Genomic DNA, 17,977 nt, shown 5'->3' with positions numbered 1-17,977 from the left:
GGGTGCGATCATTACACGGGAAGTTTAAAAAATCAAATTTTGACGACAAGATTCAGGGGTGCAATCATTACGCGAGTAAATATGGTATTTGCTAGGGAGTGCTTGAGTAGCGGTGTGCAAGCGCGTATCTATTTCGTATTTTGGATGTTTCGCGCGCTTCGTTTTTTCTCAGAAAAACCAACGAGGCAAAGCCTAGCTCGAAACAAATGCAATTTGTTTCGTGCTACAACTACAACTTCGTAATTGATATGTTTATGATTCAAGCAATAATTAAAAGTTTACTAATTAAAATCAATTAATACTTTGTGATGAAAAATATAGTCGCTGTAAATACGCACGACTACGGCTACTATGCAGTCGGTACGATTTCTCTAGAGCTCATGGGTTTTAAAAAAATCTTGGTCCAAGGTAATTGGGACACCCGGTGTGTGCGTGTGTGTGTGTGTTTCCAGCTGACTCGTACATTCTTGGTTGTACAGTTATTGGACTGGTAACTAGCCACATTATAGGCTATCAGGGTTAATATTTTTGTACATCGCTTTTGTATTGTTGAAAATAATGTTCCACTGACTGCTAATAACTAGCCCACTTCCAATTAAGCCTTGCTTAAAAAAGTAGTCACGAAAGCGGACACTTGAATGGATGAACACAGTACAAAACAAGGGAAGGCTGAACCTAAGGCCAGCATTTTGAAAAGTGGACAATGACAATAGGGCCCAGACAAGCCCTTTGCCGAAACTCCTCCTTGTTGCTCAAGAAGAGCATCTCTGCACTTTCCATGCATACCAGCTCATAAAACTTGAGCTAGCTAAAGCATCCTGTCATTACAATGTAGACTGCTACTGTGCTCAAAGAAAGCTCTTCCTTCTTGTCGTCAGGGCGCTACATTACAGCTGGGGGGTGCTGCTAAAGTTACAGCTATTCAGCTACCTCAACTGCAACCTTCTTATCATTTTTTCCGAAATATTATACTTTCCATGTGATGAAAATACAGCCCTCTTTTCATGGCAGCAGTTGAGCACCTAGTACAAAGACAAAAAACGGAGAGACACACACACACCGGATACCCCTGCGTCTCCCTGTGTTTTGTCTTTACTACTGCTGCTGCCACTCAAGACACACCAACAAGGCCATTTCGCCACACTTGTCAACTTCATTCTTCTTTTCACTGTGGTGATCATTCGCATATTTAGTGGTAGTACTTCCATACTGTAATGCTTTTGACATTGCGTTATGCCCTTTACTGCTATCATTTATTGCACTAACACAAAGACTTCACGGCTTTTCCAGGGCACCATAATTTGATTGACTGACTTACTTATTATTTGACTGACAATTAGAGGAAACAAAGAAACATCACTAGGCACGAGTTCATGTTCAAAACAATGCAACCACATTACCTACATGTGCAGGCAAAAAGGCAAATACTATGCGAATGAAATGAAATCGAAACACAAGAAGCCAGACCAGAAGGCATTAAGTTATCCATTACAAAACACCTTATTATATTATATCCATATTTATCAGTAACAGCATAAATGTGCATAATAAATTCTGGTAATGCCATTCATTTTTTTTTTGTATACACGTGCAAGAGTGTGGTGTTCAATGCTGCTGCCATCAGCTGACGGACACTGCCTCACAAGCCGCTGTAGACACACCTCCTTTTCTGCATTTTTAAACGTAATCCCTTACCGAACACTTAGTTTTGCATCAAGAGAGCATTTAGCCCCTGTCATGCACCATCACACATTACAATGACAGGTAACCAAGTGGGAGAACTAGCTTAACTTCATTGTTCTCATCCACATTTAATTTAAACTCAATTGCACATCCTTGCACATAGCCAATTGCCTCACCTTTGATTGGGAGAGTCCCGTGGGTGCCTTGAAAAGGAAAATGCAAAAGATATGTTAATCAACTCGAAGAAAGAACACGAATGTACGAAAGGGCAATTTTTAAACAAGGAAGCAGAAATAAAGCTTCAGTAAACAAGGCAACAATAAGACTATGTTTTGCATCATTGCCGCCAAATTTCTAACAGTGAATTTGTTTCAGTAGTCTCTCATTGCAGCATGCCTTTGATAGTTGTATGGACAAATACATAATAACTACATAAATAATAACTTCTATTACATTATTGATCATCATCAGCAGCAGCAGCAGCAGCCTGGTTACGCCCACTGCAGGGAAAAGGCCTCTCCCATACTTCTCCAACTACCCGGTCATGTACTAATTGGGGCCATGTTGTCCCTGCAAACTTCTTAATCTCATCCGCCCACCTAACTTTCTGCCGCCCCCTGCTAGGTTTCCCTTCCCTTGGAATCCAGTCCGTAACCCTTAATGACCATCGGTTATCTTCCCTCCTCATTACATGTCCTGCCCATGCCCATTTCTTTTTGTTGATTTCACCTAAGATGTCATTAACTCGCGTTTGTTCCCTCACCCAATCTGCTCTTTTCTTATCCCTTAACGTTGCACCTATCATTCTTCTTTCCACAGCTCGTTGCGTCGTCCTCAATTTAAGTAGAACCCTTTTTGTAAACCTCCAGGTTTCTGCACCGTACGTGAGTACTAGTACGTGAGTACAACGAAGACTACTGCAATGAAATTGCCTGAACAACTAAGGAATTTAGATGCCGCCAACGGTTGACCTGCAACGAACATCACATGCTCGGCCCTCCACAGAGGCCACCTGGCTGCACTCTGTGCTAACGGCAGCGTTAGCGATGTACTTTACAAAAGTGCCAATGGCAGGGAGTGTTGTACTGCTCCAGGGATTTCTACACTCATACGCTGCCAGTCGCGGTGTAATGCAGTGCTGCTGTGGGTGGAGTGGCACCTGACGTCGCAGTTGACATCATCATAACTGACGTCTTCAAAGCTACCTAGGGCGGTATATGGATGTCACCAAAGATAACAGTGACGAAGTGCCTCTGAGCATGGTTGCAGACGGCAAGGAAGGCGATAGCTGTAGCTTTTTACCTGACATCATATCATTCCCGTGTTTCGCTGCCGTGAACCACTGGAATTGCGCATTTTATCAAGGAAAGTCTGCACAAAAATATATAGACTTATTTCACTAAGCATCTCTTGGACTCACGTTAAATCATTTTTGTTCTCTTTATAAAGAAGTGACCTCTATAACAAAGGATTTTAGGGGTCCCAAGCAATTCGTTACAAAAATGTATGACTGTATTCCGATTATTCAGGGGGTTTCTGATTATTTCGAGCAATCGCCGCAAAGCCTGAATAATCCATTGGCTACTCTACATCGCCTTACATTAGCACCTATGCTTGTGTTTTTTCGCAGGTCACCTAAGTGCACCCTCTCCTCACCATCATCATCATCACCACCACCAGCTGTTTTACGTCCACTGCAGGACGAAGGCCTCTCCCTGCGATCTCCAATTACCCCTGTCCTGCGCCAACCGATTCCAACTACTGCCTGTGAATTTCCTAATTTCAAAGCTCCACCTAGTCTTCTGCCATCCTTGACTGCGTTTCCATTCTCTTGGTACGCATTCTGTAACCATAATGGTCCAACGATTATCTAACCGGCACATTACATGTCCTGCCCAGCTCCATTTTTTTCTCTTGATGTCAATTAGAATATCACCTATACCCGTTTGCTCTCTGATCCAAACCACTCTCCTTCTGTCTCTCAAGGTTATGCCTAGCATTCTTTGTTCCATCGCTCTTTGCATGGTCCTTAACTTGCTCTCAAGCTTCTTTGTCAGTCTCCGAGTCTCTGCCCCATATGTAAGCACTGGTAAAATGCCCTGATCGTATACCTTCCTTTTCAATGATAATGGTAAGCTTCCAGTCAGGAGCTGACAATTAATGTCTGCCATATGCGATCCAACCCATTTTTATTCTATGAATTTCCTTCTCATGATCAGGATTCTCTGTAGTTAAATTTACCTAGGTAAACATACTCCTTCACAGACTCTAGAGGCTGAGTGGCGATCCTGAATTCTTGTTCCCTTGCCCGGCTATTCATCACCATCTTTGTCTTCTGCATAATAATCAACCCCACTCTTACGCTCTCTCTGTTAAGGTCCTCAATCATTTGTTGTAACTCGTCTGCATTGTTGTTGAATAGAACAATCTCATCGGCAAACCAAAGGTTACTGAAATATCTGCCGTCGATCCTTACTCCTAAGCCTTCCCAGTTTAAGAGCTTAAATACTTCTTCCAAGCACGCCATCAATAGCGTTGGAGGGATTGTGTCTCCCTGTCTGACCCCTTTCTTCATAGGTATCTTCCTGATTTTATTGTGTAGAATTAAGGTAGCTGTAGAACCTCTGCAGATAGTTTCCAAGCTATTTACGTAAGCATTCTGTACTCCTTGATTACATAATGCCTCTATGACTGCTGGTATCTCTACTGAATGAAATGCCTTTTTTGATCTATGAAAGCTATATAAAGAGGCTTATTGTACTCTCCAAATTTCCTGATAACTTGATTAATGACATGGATTTGATCTATTGTAGAATATTCCTTCCTGAAGCCAGCCTGTTCCCTTCATTGACTAAAGTTCAGTGTTGCCCTTATTGTATTTGAGATTATTTTGGTGAATATTTTATATAATACTGGGAGTAAGCTAATGGGCCTATAATTTTTGAATTCTTTAACGTCTCCCTTTTTGTGGACTAGTATAATGATTAGTATAGTATAACCCTCGCCTTATAATCGAATAAATATGTAATAAATTGATTTGGCGTGGGTTATATCAAAACATCAGCCAAGGAAATAGAATGGGCTGGAATCTGCTTCATAATGTCCAGTAGCAACATTTTGCAACTGCAGACATACGAAGGCCTTTGTATTTTCATGGCTGCAAATAGACCAAGCAATGCGTGTAAGTATTATTTACAGGCTATATGTGGTTCGACTTTTGGTGCAAGTAATGTCCGCCTACCTGAACAATCCAGATCGAGGACTACAATTATGGTGTCTGTGACTTTTAAAAATTCTATAAAACTGAAAGATTATCACCCCGTGTACTAGCCACCACCCGCTGGCCAGCAGATGACAAGAAGAGCAGATGATGACGTGCAGACGATGAGGAGAGTGGTGGCAGTGCCTGTGATATTAGTTGTTGAATTCAAAAATTGTTTTCTTGCTTAAGACAAAACTTACTCAAATAAAAATACGAGATCACAAGCTAATTGAGCTATCTGACATATATTTATCTGCAGAGCCTTAATGCTTAAATTCAGCCTGAATGCTGCCAGAAATTCATTTTTTCCCAACTTTGGAGGTATTTCTCTAGAAAAATATATATTTCTTAATAACTACAAATTATTTTTAGCATACACCATAGCAACAGGCAAAAAGGGAGAAAAACTGTACCTGAAAAACAAACGCAGTTTCTACAAAAGCTTCCTGAAAACGCAACATTTATTGTTTTTTAACTTAGCCAAATAAAATTCTAAAATACTTTCAATTAAGACGTCACATGTAAGAAGGATGCCAATACAATGTTCTGAAAAACTGTTATTGCACCTAGTTTCAGACCTGAATGAAAAAACATGTACCTCCAACCAACTTTTGCTTCTTTACGTAAATTTCAAAGCGCTCACGTAACCTAAAAAAAAACACTTCAGTGAAACCTTGTCACATAGTTTCTCACTATAACATCTAGAGGGAAATCTTGTGCCACTGTCTATGGGAGTTTCCTAAGGGGCGCTGTGCCATCATGGGAATGACTGTATATGTGTCTGTGAGGCTTGTGTTGGCTGGTGTCGTAAGAGGCTTCGTCTAAAATGTGGATATGGCTACACAAATAATGCGTTCTTAAAGTAAAATCTAATGAAACGTTTCAATTCACGCATATTACATCTTTACTCACCTACAATGCATGGCCAAGCGAAGAAAAGCAAGAACAGACAACAAACTGTTTCAAAGCGAGCGCAAATCTCGTCGTGTGTCCTCCAACTTTAGCGGCCTGCTGATACTTTTTATGTTTTATATAATTGCACATGCAATAACAAGTTCTCCCAGTTAGACAAAACATGTTTTTGTGCAATAATAAAGCTAAAACAGCTTCTTACGTGCAGTTTTAGTTGAAAATGAATCATTGTGACAGATGGAACGGTGCTTGCCTCGCTCTGCGAGAACGATGCCAATCCGAAGTCACAATATACTGGCATTCCCATGCATACCGCAGCGCAGCAGCGCCAGATTTCCCTCTAGGTAATATAGTGAAAAACTCTATGCCTTTTTACATCCAGCACTCCCCCCCCCCCCCCCCCCTTCAATAATGGTCACTTTTTGAGTCTGGGACGTTTCGCATGGAATAACCCATTGTCAACTGCGCTTGCATGTGGGGCGATTCTTGTACTTCATTCCGTCTATAACACGTTGCGCTATGCGTTGATATCAGTGAGATCATAGCAGTGCACACAGAACAATGTTGCGCTATACGTCCCGTATTGCACCGCCAAGCTGGAGTAATTGCGCTGACCCGGTGCAGATTCGATAAAAAAGGGCGGCTTTGGTTCTGTGACACAAGGCGACACTAGTCAGATAGGGTGGAATGACTGAAATTTAAGGAATTTCAGAGATTTACACCATGAATGTGAATACTGAGTCGGCAATATTGTGGAAATTTCGTGCATTTATAATACCACATCACATGCGCAGTTGTCGGCATTATAATGCTGAAATGCGGCAGCGGCAAAAGGCCACCTTCATGAAGTGCCGACGCCTCTGCAATCCGCAGTCCACAATCGCCCACGTATACGCACCTGAGGCGTCTTGTTGGGACATTGTTCACCGTGCCTCAAGATGGGAAGCAAAGGTATTATCGGTGGTCTGCTTTCGGACAGCAAGCCTATCCGTTCTGGCTAACGCGCGGTCCTTATCATGTACGCTGCTCGTGGAACCCTTATCTAAAGATAAAGGCGGCACACTCCACTACGCATGCAGGTGGACACAACAGTCATTGGGCCTCCAGAGAGAGAGCGGCCAGAACAGACACAGCGCTCGTACTGCGGTGGTGCATTTTCGGCTGCTCAGATTCGACAACGCAATCAAAGGGGCCAGTTGCATTTAATTTTGGGGGAACTATTTAGCTGCGCATTCATTTCAGGATAGTTGAACACGTTAATGTGATTAGCAATTTATTTTGATGAGCATGCAATTGTTTATTCGGTTACCTCAAAGGACCCTATACAGGAGCATAACATGAGGTGCATAAATAAAATACAATCGATAATATGGGAGTGCAGCACCACGCGACGAGGCAAGTCATTCAGAGTTGGTTGTACGAAGAAGGATCAGATGGGTGGAACTGGGGATAAACAGCTCTGGAGTGGCTCAAATGAGCTGGTGTGATGACCACAAGGTCAAGAGGTGAGTAATAAACTCTGATGCGTTGACACCCTATGTTTCTGGCAACCCTTAAGAAATCGCCTGTGGCAGATATAAAGCCATTCTAGTCGTTGAACCAGTGCACTCCAAGAGGCACACATTGCTTGCACGAGAAATCGAAATGCATAATCGACTAATTCAAATTTTAAGCAATAACCTTGTGGTACATTATTATTAAAACTTCTTTCTGGGCCAGTTGGTGCATACTTGATTTGAAAATTGTAACAGCGCTAACACATGCATCCACAAAGTAACAAGGACGAGACACAAGGGCTGACTGTCAACTGAATTTTATTGACGGAAGACGGATACCACATATAAGGGGAAAGGCAGAAGTGAAAGGGAAGGGGGCGATAAAATCCTGAAAAAATAACATTGCGCATCGATGAACGTACGTGCCAGCAATCAACGGAAACAGACACAGAAAAACAAAAAAACTAGAAAAAAAGGCAAGGGATAGTAACAGACAATCAAATCACTAGGCGGTCACTTCCAAAAATTGGTTTGGTTTGGTTTTTGGATTGGTTTTGTGGTACACACTGCAATGAGCAAATTGCACCCGATGGCATATATCCACTTGAAGATAATTCTCTGAATGCAACCGTTTTTCAAGATATGTGCCATGGAACAGGCGGAAAAACTGCACTGTTGTTACACTTTTTTTTAACAAAGCACCATTTTATGCAATGAAGAAGAAAAGTAACTGCAACACCAATGTATTTCTTCTGGAAGTTCAGGAATTAATATTTCAAAACTGGTGTCATTTCAAAAATTCGTTCCAAGCAGAACCACGTTGCAATGTACAATTTTAAACTTGTAATATGCGCCTTGAGGTAATGAGTTAAAGATAATTGGGGATTTCATAAATTAGTCGATTATGCATTTCCATGTGTTGTGCAAGTAATGCCCGCCTGCTTGAGCAATACAGCTCATGGATTACAAGCATGCTATATATGCCACAGATTATTTTTATTTAATTGGTCTTCTCAGAAACACCCAGTAGGTTTTATTTATTTATTTACAGGATACTGCCGGCCTTAGTCTTAGGCCTTGGGCAGGAGTGGACAGTGCGATATACAGATGAACAAAAAAAATGAACAGCAAAATTCATTACGAGAATTCAATACATTGCAATAGACATATTCCCTGATCCGCACAAGTCGTACAGAGCAATCGAAGGAAAAAGCTTTACACAATTTCAATATATTTTAGAATATGTACATTCGCTGAACCGCACGAGCTGTACAGGGCATACTGATAACAACGCGATATTAATAACAAGGAGTCACATTCATACTGGTATGCTGAAAGACATCGCGCATGCTCAGTTGGTTGAGCAGCAAAAATCTACAAATAATAATGACAAGCAAGCGAAAAAAAGCACTTCCGTATAATGTAAATCAAAAAGAAAGAAAGAAAGATTAAATTTATGCACACATATACATATGCATACACATACATATCAAGTCTAAACGCTATTCAGCATGTTGCAAAATGACTGGACTGTCAGGCATTCAACTGTATGGCAGGGACTGCATTCCACTCACCTATCGTCCGAGGAAAAAACATGTTTTTAAATATGTTTGTTCTGCACAAAAATTCCTTTATTTTTTTTCAGATGATTAGATTGTGTTGCACGCCTGGTAACTAAAGTAATATACATACCCTTATCTATCCCCAGCATATCATGATAAAGTAAATACATGTATTTCAGACGGTCCCTATATCGCCTTAATTTTAATTTTTCCGAGTTGGCTTTGCTAATAAGAACAGTCGGAGATACGTGCCAGCTCTAACAGTTGAATACGAATCAAACAAATTTTCTTTGAATTTTTTCTAATTGTGTAATGTTCTTCAGGGTGTACGGATCCCATATTACCGAGGTGTACTCAAGAATTGGTTTAATATATGTTTTGTACGCCAGAAAATGGATTTCTTGTGTGGACTGTCATAGCGTCCTTCTCAAATAACAAAGTTGCCGCGTTGCCTTTTTGTAATATGAGATATGTGCTCGTTCCATCTGAGGTCGGATGAAATTACGAGGCCTAAGTATTTGTAGCTTCTAACCACAGATAGATTATTACCACTGAAACTGTAAGAAAATTTTAAGGGGTGATGTTTTCGTGTTACTGACATAGCAACTGTTTTCTTTGCATTAACATTCATTTGCCATGTGGCAAACCATGCTTCTACCTTGGCTAGTGAACAATTCAAACGGACCTGATCATTTACGCTATTGTCTTCTTGATATAGTATACAGTCATCTGCAAATAATCGTATTTTCACGTTTCAGTCGGAGGCGCCGATGCACAAAATGATTACGTGACGGTCCGAGAAGTCCGCGCGCTATGTGCATGATCGCCGAGTCGGAGAATCCCTATGCGCGAAATGTTTAGCCGCGTTTCCGAGGATTGCGTGCGCGATACGAATTTATCATGAATTCGAAACACCGAGTGCTGAAAGGCTTAGCCGCATGTCCGAGGATTCCGCGCGTGAATCTTGGTCGCGAAGTCCGCGTAGCCGATGCCCGGAATGCTTAGCCGCGAGTCTGAAACGTCCACAAGCGTAGGGATCAGCCACGCTACTGCGATGTCCGCGTAGCGCCCGTTTTGACACGTCGAGATTACGGCGAGTGGAGACATCAAACTCGCGAGGTGCAAAGAGCCGAGCAGACGACGCGAGCGCCGGACCAATGGCGAACCGCGCTGGAGTCACGTGGCAGGCGCGGCCAATCGCAGACTCCGGCACGACCTTCAATCGTTTGCTTTTTGTGCGCTTGTTTCTGTATGGAGGATATCGCTGAAGCGGCAAATTTGAAGACGGAGAAATGCGCTTTCCAACGAGACCAAGATGGCGGCGCTCGGTCGCGCCGTTCCGGATATATTGTGGCGTGAAAAACGCTGTTCTTTCTTGATTTGCGCGAGATTTTTCCCCACCTTGGCTGATAAAACGAATTTTTTTGAGCACTTCTAAGTGGTTTACAGTGATGGTATTTGGGTATCAGATAGAAAAAGGGTTATAGAAACTGAAAATGTGATTTTCAAAAAATCCATTTTTTGGCCATTTTTTGCGATGTAAAACCCGCGTCCCCCCTTAAATCAATGACAAAGATTAGAAAAAGAAAGAGGCCCAAGGACGGACCCCTATGTAATGTCCGACCGAACTGGTGCTGATCCAGAATGCGCGCCGTCGATAAACACACTTTGCCGCCTTAACGACAGATATGCAGAAATCCATGAAATCAAAGAATCATTTTTAAGTATTGTTTGTAGCTTTAACAGCAGTTTAGTGTGAGACACGCAGTCAAATGCTTTTTCGAAATCTATGAATATTATATCAGTTTGGCCCTGTCTGTCTAGAATTGCTGCGAGTTCGTGGATAGTTTCGAGTAGCTGTGTTGTTGTAGACAGTCCCTTCCGAAACCCATGCTGCCTGGAACCAATTATATTGTTGTCATTCAGGAACACCAAAATATGCTTAAATATAATGTGCTCAAGAGTTTTTCTACATGATGGTAACAATGAAATCGGTCTGTATGAAGTGATAAGCGACCTGTTTTCTGATTTGGGTAGTGGGGTAACCTTTGCGTACTTCTAGTCATCCAGAACTTCTGCACAAGATAAAGACTTGCTAAATAGGATACACAGATATTTCGAACACCACTCGGCATATCTCATGAGAAAAGCAGTAGGTATTCATTTATTATTTATTTACTAATACCTCAAGGGTCCAAAATAGGACATTACATGAGGGGTGGGCATGTAAAAGGCGGGATTGATGATGTCGAAATTAGAAAGATGAGTCGGAACACTCAATGGCAGATCTAAAGCGTGCTGTATCGCGGATGAGTGCAGCTTGTCTGGGAAGGCCATTCCAGTCTCGGGCAGTTCGGACGAATAATGACTGCAGGAACGTAGTGGTGCGAGCTTGTGGTGGGATTATCGAGTTCGGATGGCCTGTTCGACGAACACGATGAGCCAGCTGGACAAGCTGGCTGTCACGAGGTATGGAATAAAAAAAAACCTGTGATAGAGGCATAGGCGAGAGATGCGACGACGAGAGGCAAGAGGCGATAGGTCTAGTTGAGATTTTAGTGATGAAACACTAGTGGTGATATGAGTAATCTGAAAGAATAAATCTAGCAGCACGGTTTTGTACACTTTTACGGGCTTCAGTGAGATTAGTTTCGTAAGGGTCAAAGATAGCACATGCATATTCAAGTTTCGGTCGCACAAGCGTTTTATAGGCAACTGATTTCAGGGGTGGTTGTGCCATGAAGAGATTACGACGGCGAAGATAACCAAGAATTTTGTTAGCTGAATTAATTATGTGGCTTACATGATTTGTCCAAGACAAATGTTTGGATAGGTGAATTCCTAAGTACTTGAATGAGTCAGTAGTAGATGTAGTACAGTTGTTAATCTTGTAGACAGGGAGGATGTAGCTAGGTCGACGATGGAATGAAATATGCACAGTCTTACTAACGTTTAGGGACATGAGCCATGTAGCACACCAGTCTTGAATACGAAAGAGGTCCTCCGGAAGAGTAGAGACATCTGCGACGGTATTGATAGGGCAGTATAGGACACAATCATCAGCGAAAAGATGTATTGCAGAGGTTACAGGGAATGGCAGGTCATTGATGTAGATTAAAAATAGGAGTGGCCCAAGAACAATGCCCTGAGGTACACCAGATAGAACGGAGGAAACGGAAGATGTAAGGTTGTTAGCATATACAAACTGTTTTCGGTTAGTTAAAAAACACTGGATCCAGTTAAGAACAAGTGGGTGAATGTTGAGGCGTGATAATTTTAGTAAAAGGCGAGAATGTGGAACCTTATCGAAAGCCTTTCTGAAATCTAAAAACAGGGCGTCAGTTGGAATGTTAGATTCGAGGTTTAAATGAATATCATGAATAAATAAAGCTAGCTGCATTTTGCATGGGTGATCTTTCCTGAAGCCATGTTGATTAGGGTGAAAGAACTTCACTGAAGTTAGGAAGTTAGCAACATGAGAGTAAATGACATGTTCCATGATCTTTGAGCATATGCTGGCGAGTGAAATGGGGCGGTAGTTACCTTGGGAAGACCGATCACCTTTCTTGAAGACTAGAATGACCTTCCCTGTTTTCCAGTCTCTTGGAACATTGCCTGTGTCAAGTGATTGCTGAAAGATGATACAGAGGATCGAACTACAGACATACTTCGTATTTTTTAACACTTTGGCATTAATACCGTCGGTCCCACAGGATGATGAGCACTTCAGGCCATCTATTACCTTAACGATGCCTACCGGCCTAAAATTAATACTTTCCATTGGTGTAAAATCGAAAAATGGTAAGTCTGGTAGTTCATTGGCAGGTTCTTTTGTAAACATTGAACAAAATGCAAGGTTCAAGGCATCAGGAACATTTGAGTTAGAAATGGGTGAGCCAGAATTATCACATAGAGAAATAGAGCTATTAGTTTTGGGTTTTATCGTTTTCCAAAAACGCCGTGGGTTAGAGTGCAACACGTTTGGGACGGTAGTAGAAGAGAAATTACGTTTTGTGTGTGCTTTTAATGAGTTCTATGCTTTAGTGGCCTTGGTATATTTTTCCCACGCAGAAGAACCTGAGCATTTGGCTACACGAAATAATCGCTTTTTTCTTATTGTTTAAAGCGCTTCAAAGTAGTGTTGAAGCAGGGGGAATGCGCTCTTTCATTTATCGTGATAGTTAGAATGTAAAGACCTATTAAACGCAGCATTTTTGTTTTGAAAAGTGCCCAGTTACTCTTGGTCGACCGCCGCTGATACGTAAGGGCAAGTTGATCATGAAAGATAGAAAGTTCACGATTAATGCTTGAATAATCGGCTTTATCATATCGTGTTAGTACTTTCTTTGATATCTTACTTTTCAGTATAATGCAAGGAAACGTGGCACGGATGATGGTGTGATCACTAAGACCACTGACGTAAGTTAGAGGAGGCATCTTATCGGGGTGTGACGTTAAGACGAGATCTAGGATATTTGATGAGTGTTGAGTTATTCGTGTAGGTTTAGCAAATGTTTATAAATTCGCTAGCCATGTTTGTTTGTGTTAGACATGACGCAACGTTACTCCAATAATACAGTGGAACCCCGTTCATACGTTTTTCACCGGACCGAGGAAAAAAAACGTAACAGCCGGGAAAACGCAACAGTGAGGAAAGCTCAGAAAACCAATTAAAAAAGTACAGCTTCAACTATACACAATTTATTTCCACAGAGTGCGCTTAGAACTTAAAAAAGTCTAGAATGGTGGCTTGCCGTTTCTTTCACTCAATAGAAATCACCACACGTTTCTCAATAGCCTGGAAGGCCGCATTGCTGTCAGCGTCGCTGTGAGGTGCGACGTACCTGCGGAGGAGGTCGAGAGCCGCGACGGCTTCTCCAAAGCTAGGATTTGGCAACTCCCCGGCATCATGCGGCTCGTGCTCCTCGTCGTCACCGCGCCACGGCAATGGCAACGGACGAAGGAATATCCGTGGGAAATTTTGCCCTCTTTGCCGTAATCATGCTAACGTGCTAACGAGTGTTTAGTATTGCTGCGGAGCGCGCGCGTCCGAGCAGCCCGGTTGCACGCAGCGCGGCGTGGTTTCGCGAGAAATGTAAACAAGAGAGGAGAGCTGGCCTGATAGGCAGAGCAACGCCATGAGCAACGCCAACTTCCGGCTTCCCTTTAGCTATAGCTTCACAAAGAGTGACGTCAGGGCCACTCCTGAGTTTCCTTCCTCCTTAAGCCGACCCGTCTAACAAACCATGCGGTGACCGTAATCACAGTGATAATAGTGAGAGCATTTTTCACGAATGGCCACCTAGTGGCGGCCTCTCGAACTGGCATGCGGCTTCTTGCAGCCAGTTCCATAGCCAAGCCCGGTCAAAACTCGTCAAAAGCCAAAATGGCGGTTGGAGCGCGTTGCCTACTTTAGCCCAAACGGGTTCGGGTTGCGACGCATCATGTGGGAACGTTTTCACACCTACTACGTAACAGCGGGGTTCCTTATACATTGGGTCCTATGGAAGCTATGCCGGGACCGGATGAAAACGACGTAGCAGCCGGGAAAATGCAGCAGTGAGGAACGTAACAGCGGGGTTCTACTGTAGTTGGAAAGTTGAAGTCCCCGAGTAACAGTATGGGGGTGTTAGGATAAGCCGTTGTTAGTTCAAACAACGCACCGTGAAAAAACGAAAGAAAGGAGCTATCAGTGCTGGGTGGACAATAGCAACAGCCGATGAGCGTGCGCGGTGACGTGGCATGGCAGCATGTCCAAATCATTTCTAGAGGCGTTCTTATATTTACAAAAGAGCACTTAAGTTGGCGATGAGTAGCAATAGCCACACCGCCGCCACGGGTTCCATCGCACCTGTCTTTGCGAAAAATATCAAACTCTGGTAGATCAGGAAGAATTTCGCAATCAAGTATTGTGGAATTTAACCATGTTTCCGTTAGCACTACAATGTTAGTGGACAACGAGGAAATGAGGCTGCATAACGAATCCCGTTTGGGTATTAGGCTGTGGATGTTAGTGTAGAGCAATGATAGATTGTGCTTAAAACGCTGAGTCAGCCTCAGTGGATTTTGCACTTGCTACTAGGATTGACGCTCGACAACCGACTGTTTAGCGTGATCGTAAACGTAGGTTTTTCGGCCAGAGATAAGTTTGTCGTAACGGAGCTTGAATGAAGATTGTTGCGCTTTTCCAAATTCGACTAGACGTCTTCTGGCCAAACGAGTTTCCGGGGAGAAGTCGTCACTAATGCCGTATTCGGTGCCCTTCAGCTTACCGCTTGAGAAAAGGATGCCTTCTTTATCTTTAAAGTGGCCGAATTTTACTATTATTGGCCTTCGTCTTCCCTCCTGAAAAGTTCCATGTCTGTGGGCACGTTCTATATCACGACTTTGAATAGTTACGCCCAGGTTTTTGTGGCAGTGTTCAATTATCGATTCCTCAGAAACACGCTACGACTAATTTCGCGCATCGCTGAGCCCATAAAAAAACAGGTTACATCTTCAGGATCTGTTTTCTATCTCATTAATGCGGTCAGTCAGCACAATTACCTGAGCAGCGCTGCTATTAGCGACGCTTTCTATGTTATTTACTTGGGACTTTATATTTGAAAGTGACAACAGGTCGGATTCAATCTTGGTCAACTGTGTGCCGAGTTTGCTGAACGTTTTCTCATGATCAGCAAGGGTTGCCCTAATTGAATTTAGCTGCTCAAGCATGACCGACTGCCCGATTTGCAACGTCTTCAGAACATCAAGCATATCAGCAGGAAGTACAGTTGGATCATTTCTAGGTCCAGGATTAGTCTCAATATCTCCTGCCAACGAAAGTAATTTCAATAGCATGCGAGCAGGTATGCCGTCCATTCCAATTTCTTTGTATTCAAATTTAACAAGAGAGATAAAACGCCTTCTTCGATCACTGAGATTTTTGTAATTGGCGGGCAATCAACTGGAAGGTAAGCTTGGTTTGCTACCGTCATCATCCATAAATAACGAACCGAAAAATTGATTGAAAGATTTTGCTATCAAACTTTCATCAGTTACGGTTTTCCCGTCGATGTGGAAACTGGACAAGGGCTGTTTTTTCTAAGAAATATGACGCCAGAACTTTGCCAGGGAAGACAGCAGAAAATTCTTCAAAGACACACTGATAGTATTCCTTCGCTTTTCTAATGCTTTCCTTTAGTTGCAGACGTATGTTGGAAAGTTTACTCCCTTTGTGGTATACTGACGGTGCTGTTTTCTTATTCATTTAGCCTTACGTTCCAGCCGCACTATCTCCTTTGTAATCCATGGGCGTATGCGCTGTCGAATGCTTAGTCTCGTTGGAACGAAGTACCTGACGCATTTTAAGACTAGGTTCCTAAAGGAGCACCACAGCTCGTTCACGCAGCACGTGCCCGATTCAGAAAGAAGTATGAAATCATCCAGCGACCTATCCATGGCGTCCAATATGTCTACGTCCTTAACGTGGCAAAAGTTTGGAAGGAGGCATGTTTTTTGCTTGATTTCAGTGGAACGGCCAAGTTGAACTGTTAAAGAAATCATTTTGTGATCACTCCGTAAAAAATATGTACTTCGGGATCATGAATGAGCACTGCACTGCTTACAAGGAATAGATCTAAAATTGAAGCTGTATCATTCTCAACGCGCATGGGTTCTTTTACTAACTGAGCTCAATCATGCAATAGTATGAGGTCAACAAAAGGTTCAGCAGCACTAGAAAGGGGCTCAGGAAAATCAGCACTCCAGTCGATTGAAGGCATATTAAAGTCGCCACCCAAGAGGACATTCCAAGAATAGCTTTTGCTAGAACAAAAGAATTTGTTCAGCTCGAGCAAAAAGTTATCTTGAGTAGAGGGACGTAGAAGCCTCCTACGATTAAACTGTGCCCATCCAAATATACTTTAATGAGGACGCACTCAATTGCAGGTATATCAGGTAACCTGGACGCCAGTAGTGATTGTTGATGAATAATTGCAACACCACCGCCGCGCGAACTTCTATCTTTACGATGACTTCTGTAACCTGGTGGTGTTACTTCCTCGTCAGAATCGGGTTGAAGCCAAGTTTCCGTGATTATAAGAATATGCAGCTTGTGTGTTAAAATGATACTTTCAATATCATCAGATTTATTAACAATGCTACGTGCATTAAGGTTGATGAAACGGAGGGGCTTTTGGGCATCAGTTTGGATTCATTGTGACTGCTGTCTTTCTTCAGTTTGTCTGCCTGTGCGAATCCTTCTGTCACTTACACCATCCCATCGGAATAGCTCGCCATTAATCCTAATTTTGTCGTACACTAGTTGGACTTTCCCCCCAGCAGCTCTAATTTCGGAGGCGCCATCCCAGAGTTTCTTTCTTTTAAGTTTTGTGGGTGCTGATAAGTCTTCCGAGACCGAAATATCTTTATTTTTCAGTTTGAAACAATTCTGTAGTACGGCCATTTTTTTTCAGTGGTCGAAAAGCTTGATTGTGACTGGGCATGGTCTAGTCCCATGTCTGCGCCCAATCCTATGAAGTCGTTCAGCCGAAGAAACTTGCACACCAAGAACGCTCTTAAACACACCCTCTAACACAGACTGCTTTAGATCATCATGAGCTTCGGCAGCCGTTTCTTTGACCCCAAAAACTGGAAGGCTGTTCCTCCTGGAACGATCTTCTAAATCGACAAATTTGTCTTGCAATCTCTGCACACTTTTCTCGAGGCCAGAGACTTCGTTGCCGACTTCTTTATTAGCCAATGCCGACTAGTCAACCACCTTTAGTTTCATTTCAATTTCATCCAACTATTTTTCTATTTTCTTCTGACCATTAAGTAGTTCGTTTAACAGTTCATCAGTCGTAGGCCCAGGTCCAGGATTGGGCTCTACGTCCCCAGAAAGCATTAGAAAAGAGAAGACAAAATCCTGAACAACCAAACGGAGCATACAAAGGCTGCATGGGCACATCAGCTGGATGAAACATCTATCGCTGGATTTAACAGTAAAAGCTTCGTTACTGACCTGCATGTAAAAATGCAACGGGTTGGTCATGTTGACTGGCAGCCAGCCGACAAGCCCA

The 17,977-nt window shown here is 42.6% G+C and overlaps 1 protein-coding gene across 3 annotated transcripts in view; it reads right to left on the bottom strand.

Moving 5' to 3' along the window:
* RhoGAP68F (Rho GTPase activating protein at 68F) overlaps window positions 1-17,977 on the bottom strand; it is a 229,681-nt gene that overhangs the window by 163,567 nt on the left and 48,137 nt on the right. Inside the window, exons 1-2 of one of the 3 annotated variants that reach the window (XM_050168777.2) lie at window positions 6,756-6,845; window positions 1,860-1,886 (exon numbers count right to left, since the gene is read on the bottom strand). The exons of 1 other annotated variant lie outside the window; for it this stretch is intronic. In XM_050168777.2, coding sequence (XP_050024734.1) covers window positions 1,860-1,886; window positions 6,756-6,777 — 49 coding nt within the window. In that variant the 5' untranslated portion in view covers window positions 6,778-6,845. Of the gene's footprint in view, window positions 1-1,859; window positions 1,887-6,755; window positions 6,846-17,977 lie in introns of those variants that run through there. One more of the 3 variants, XM_050168775.3, reaches the window with a different exon arrangement.

Source organism: Dermacentor andersoni, chromosome 10, assembly GCF_023375885.2.
Source record: "Dermacentor andersoni chromosome 10, qqDerAnde1_hic_scaffold, whole genome shotgun sequence".
Lineage (NCBI taxonomy): Eukaryota > Metazoa > Arthropoda > Arachnida > Ixodida > Ixodidae > Dermacentor > Dermacentor andersoni.
Note: the sequence above shows the minus strand (reverse complement) of the source record. Positions and strands in the feature narration are given on the sequence as shown.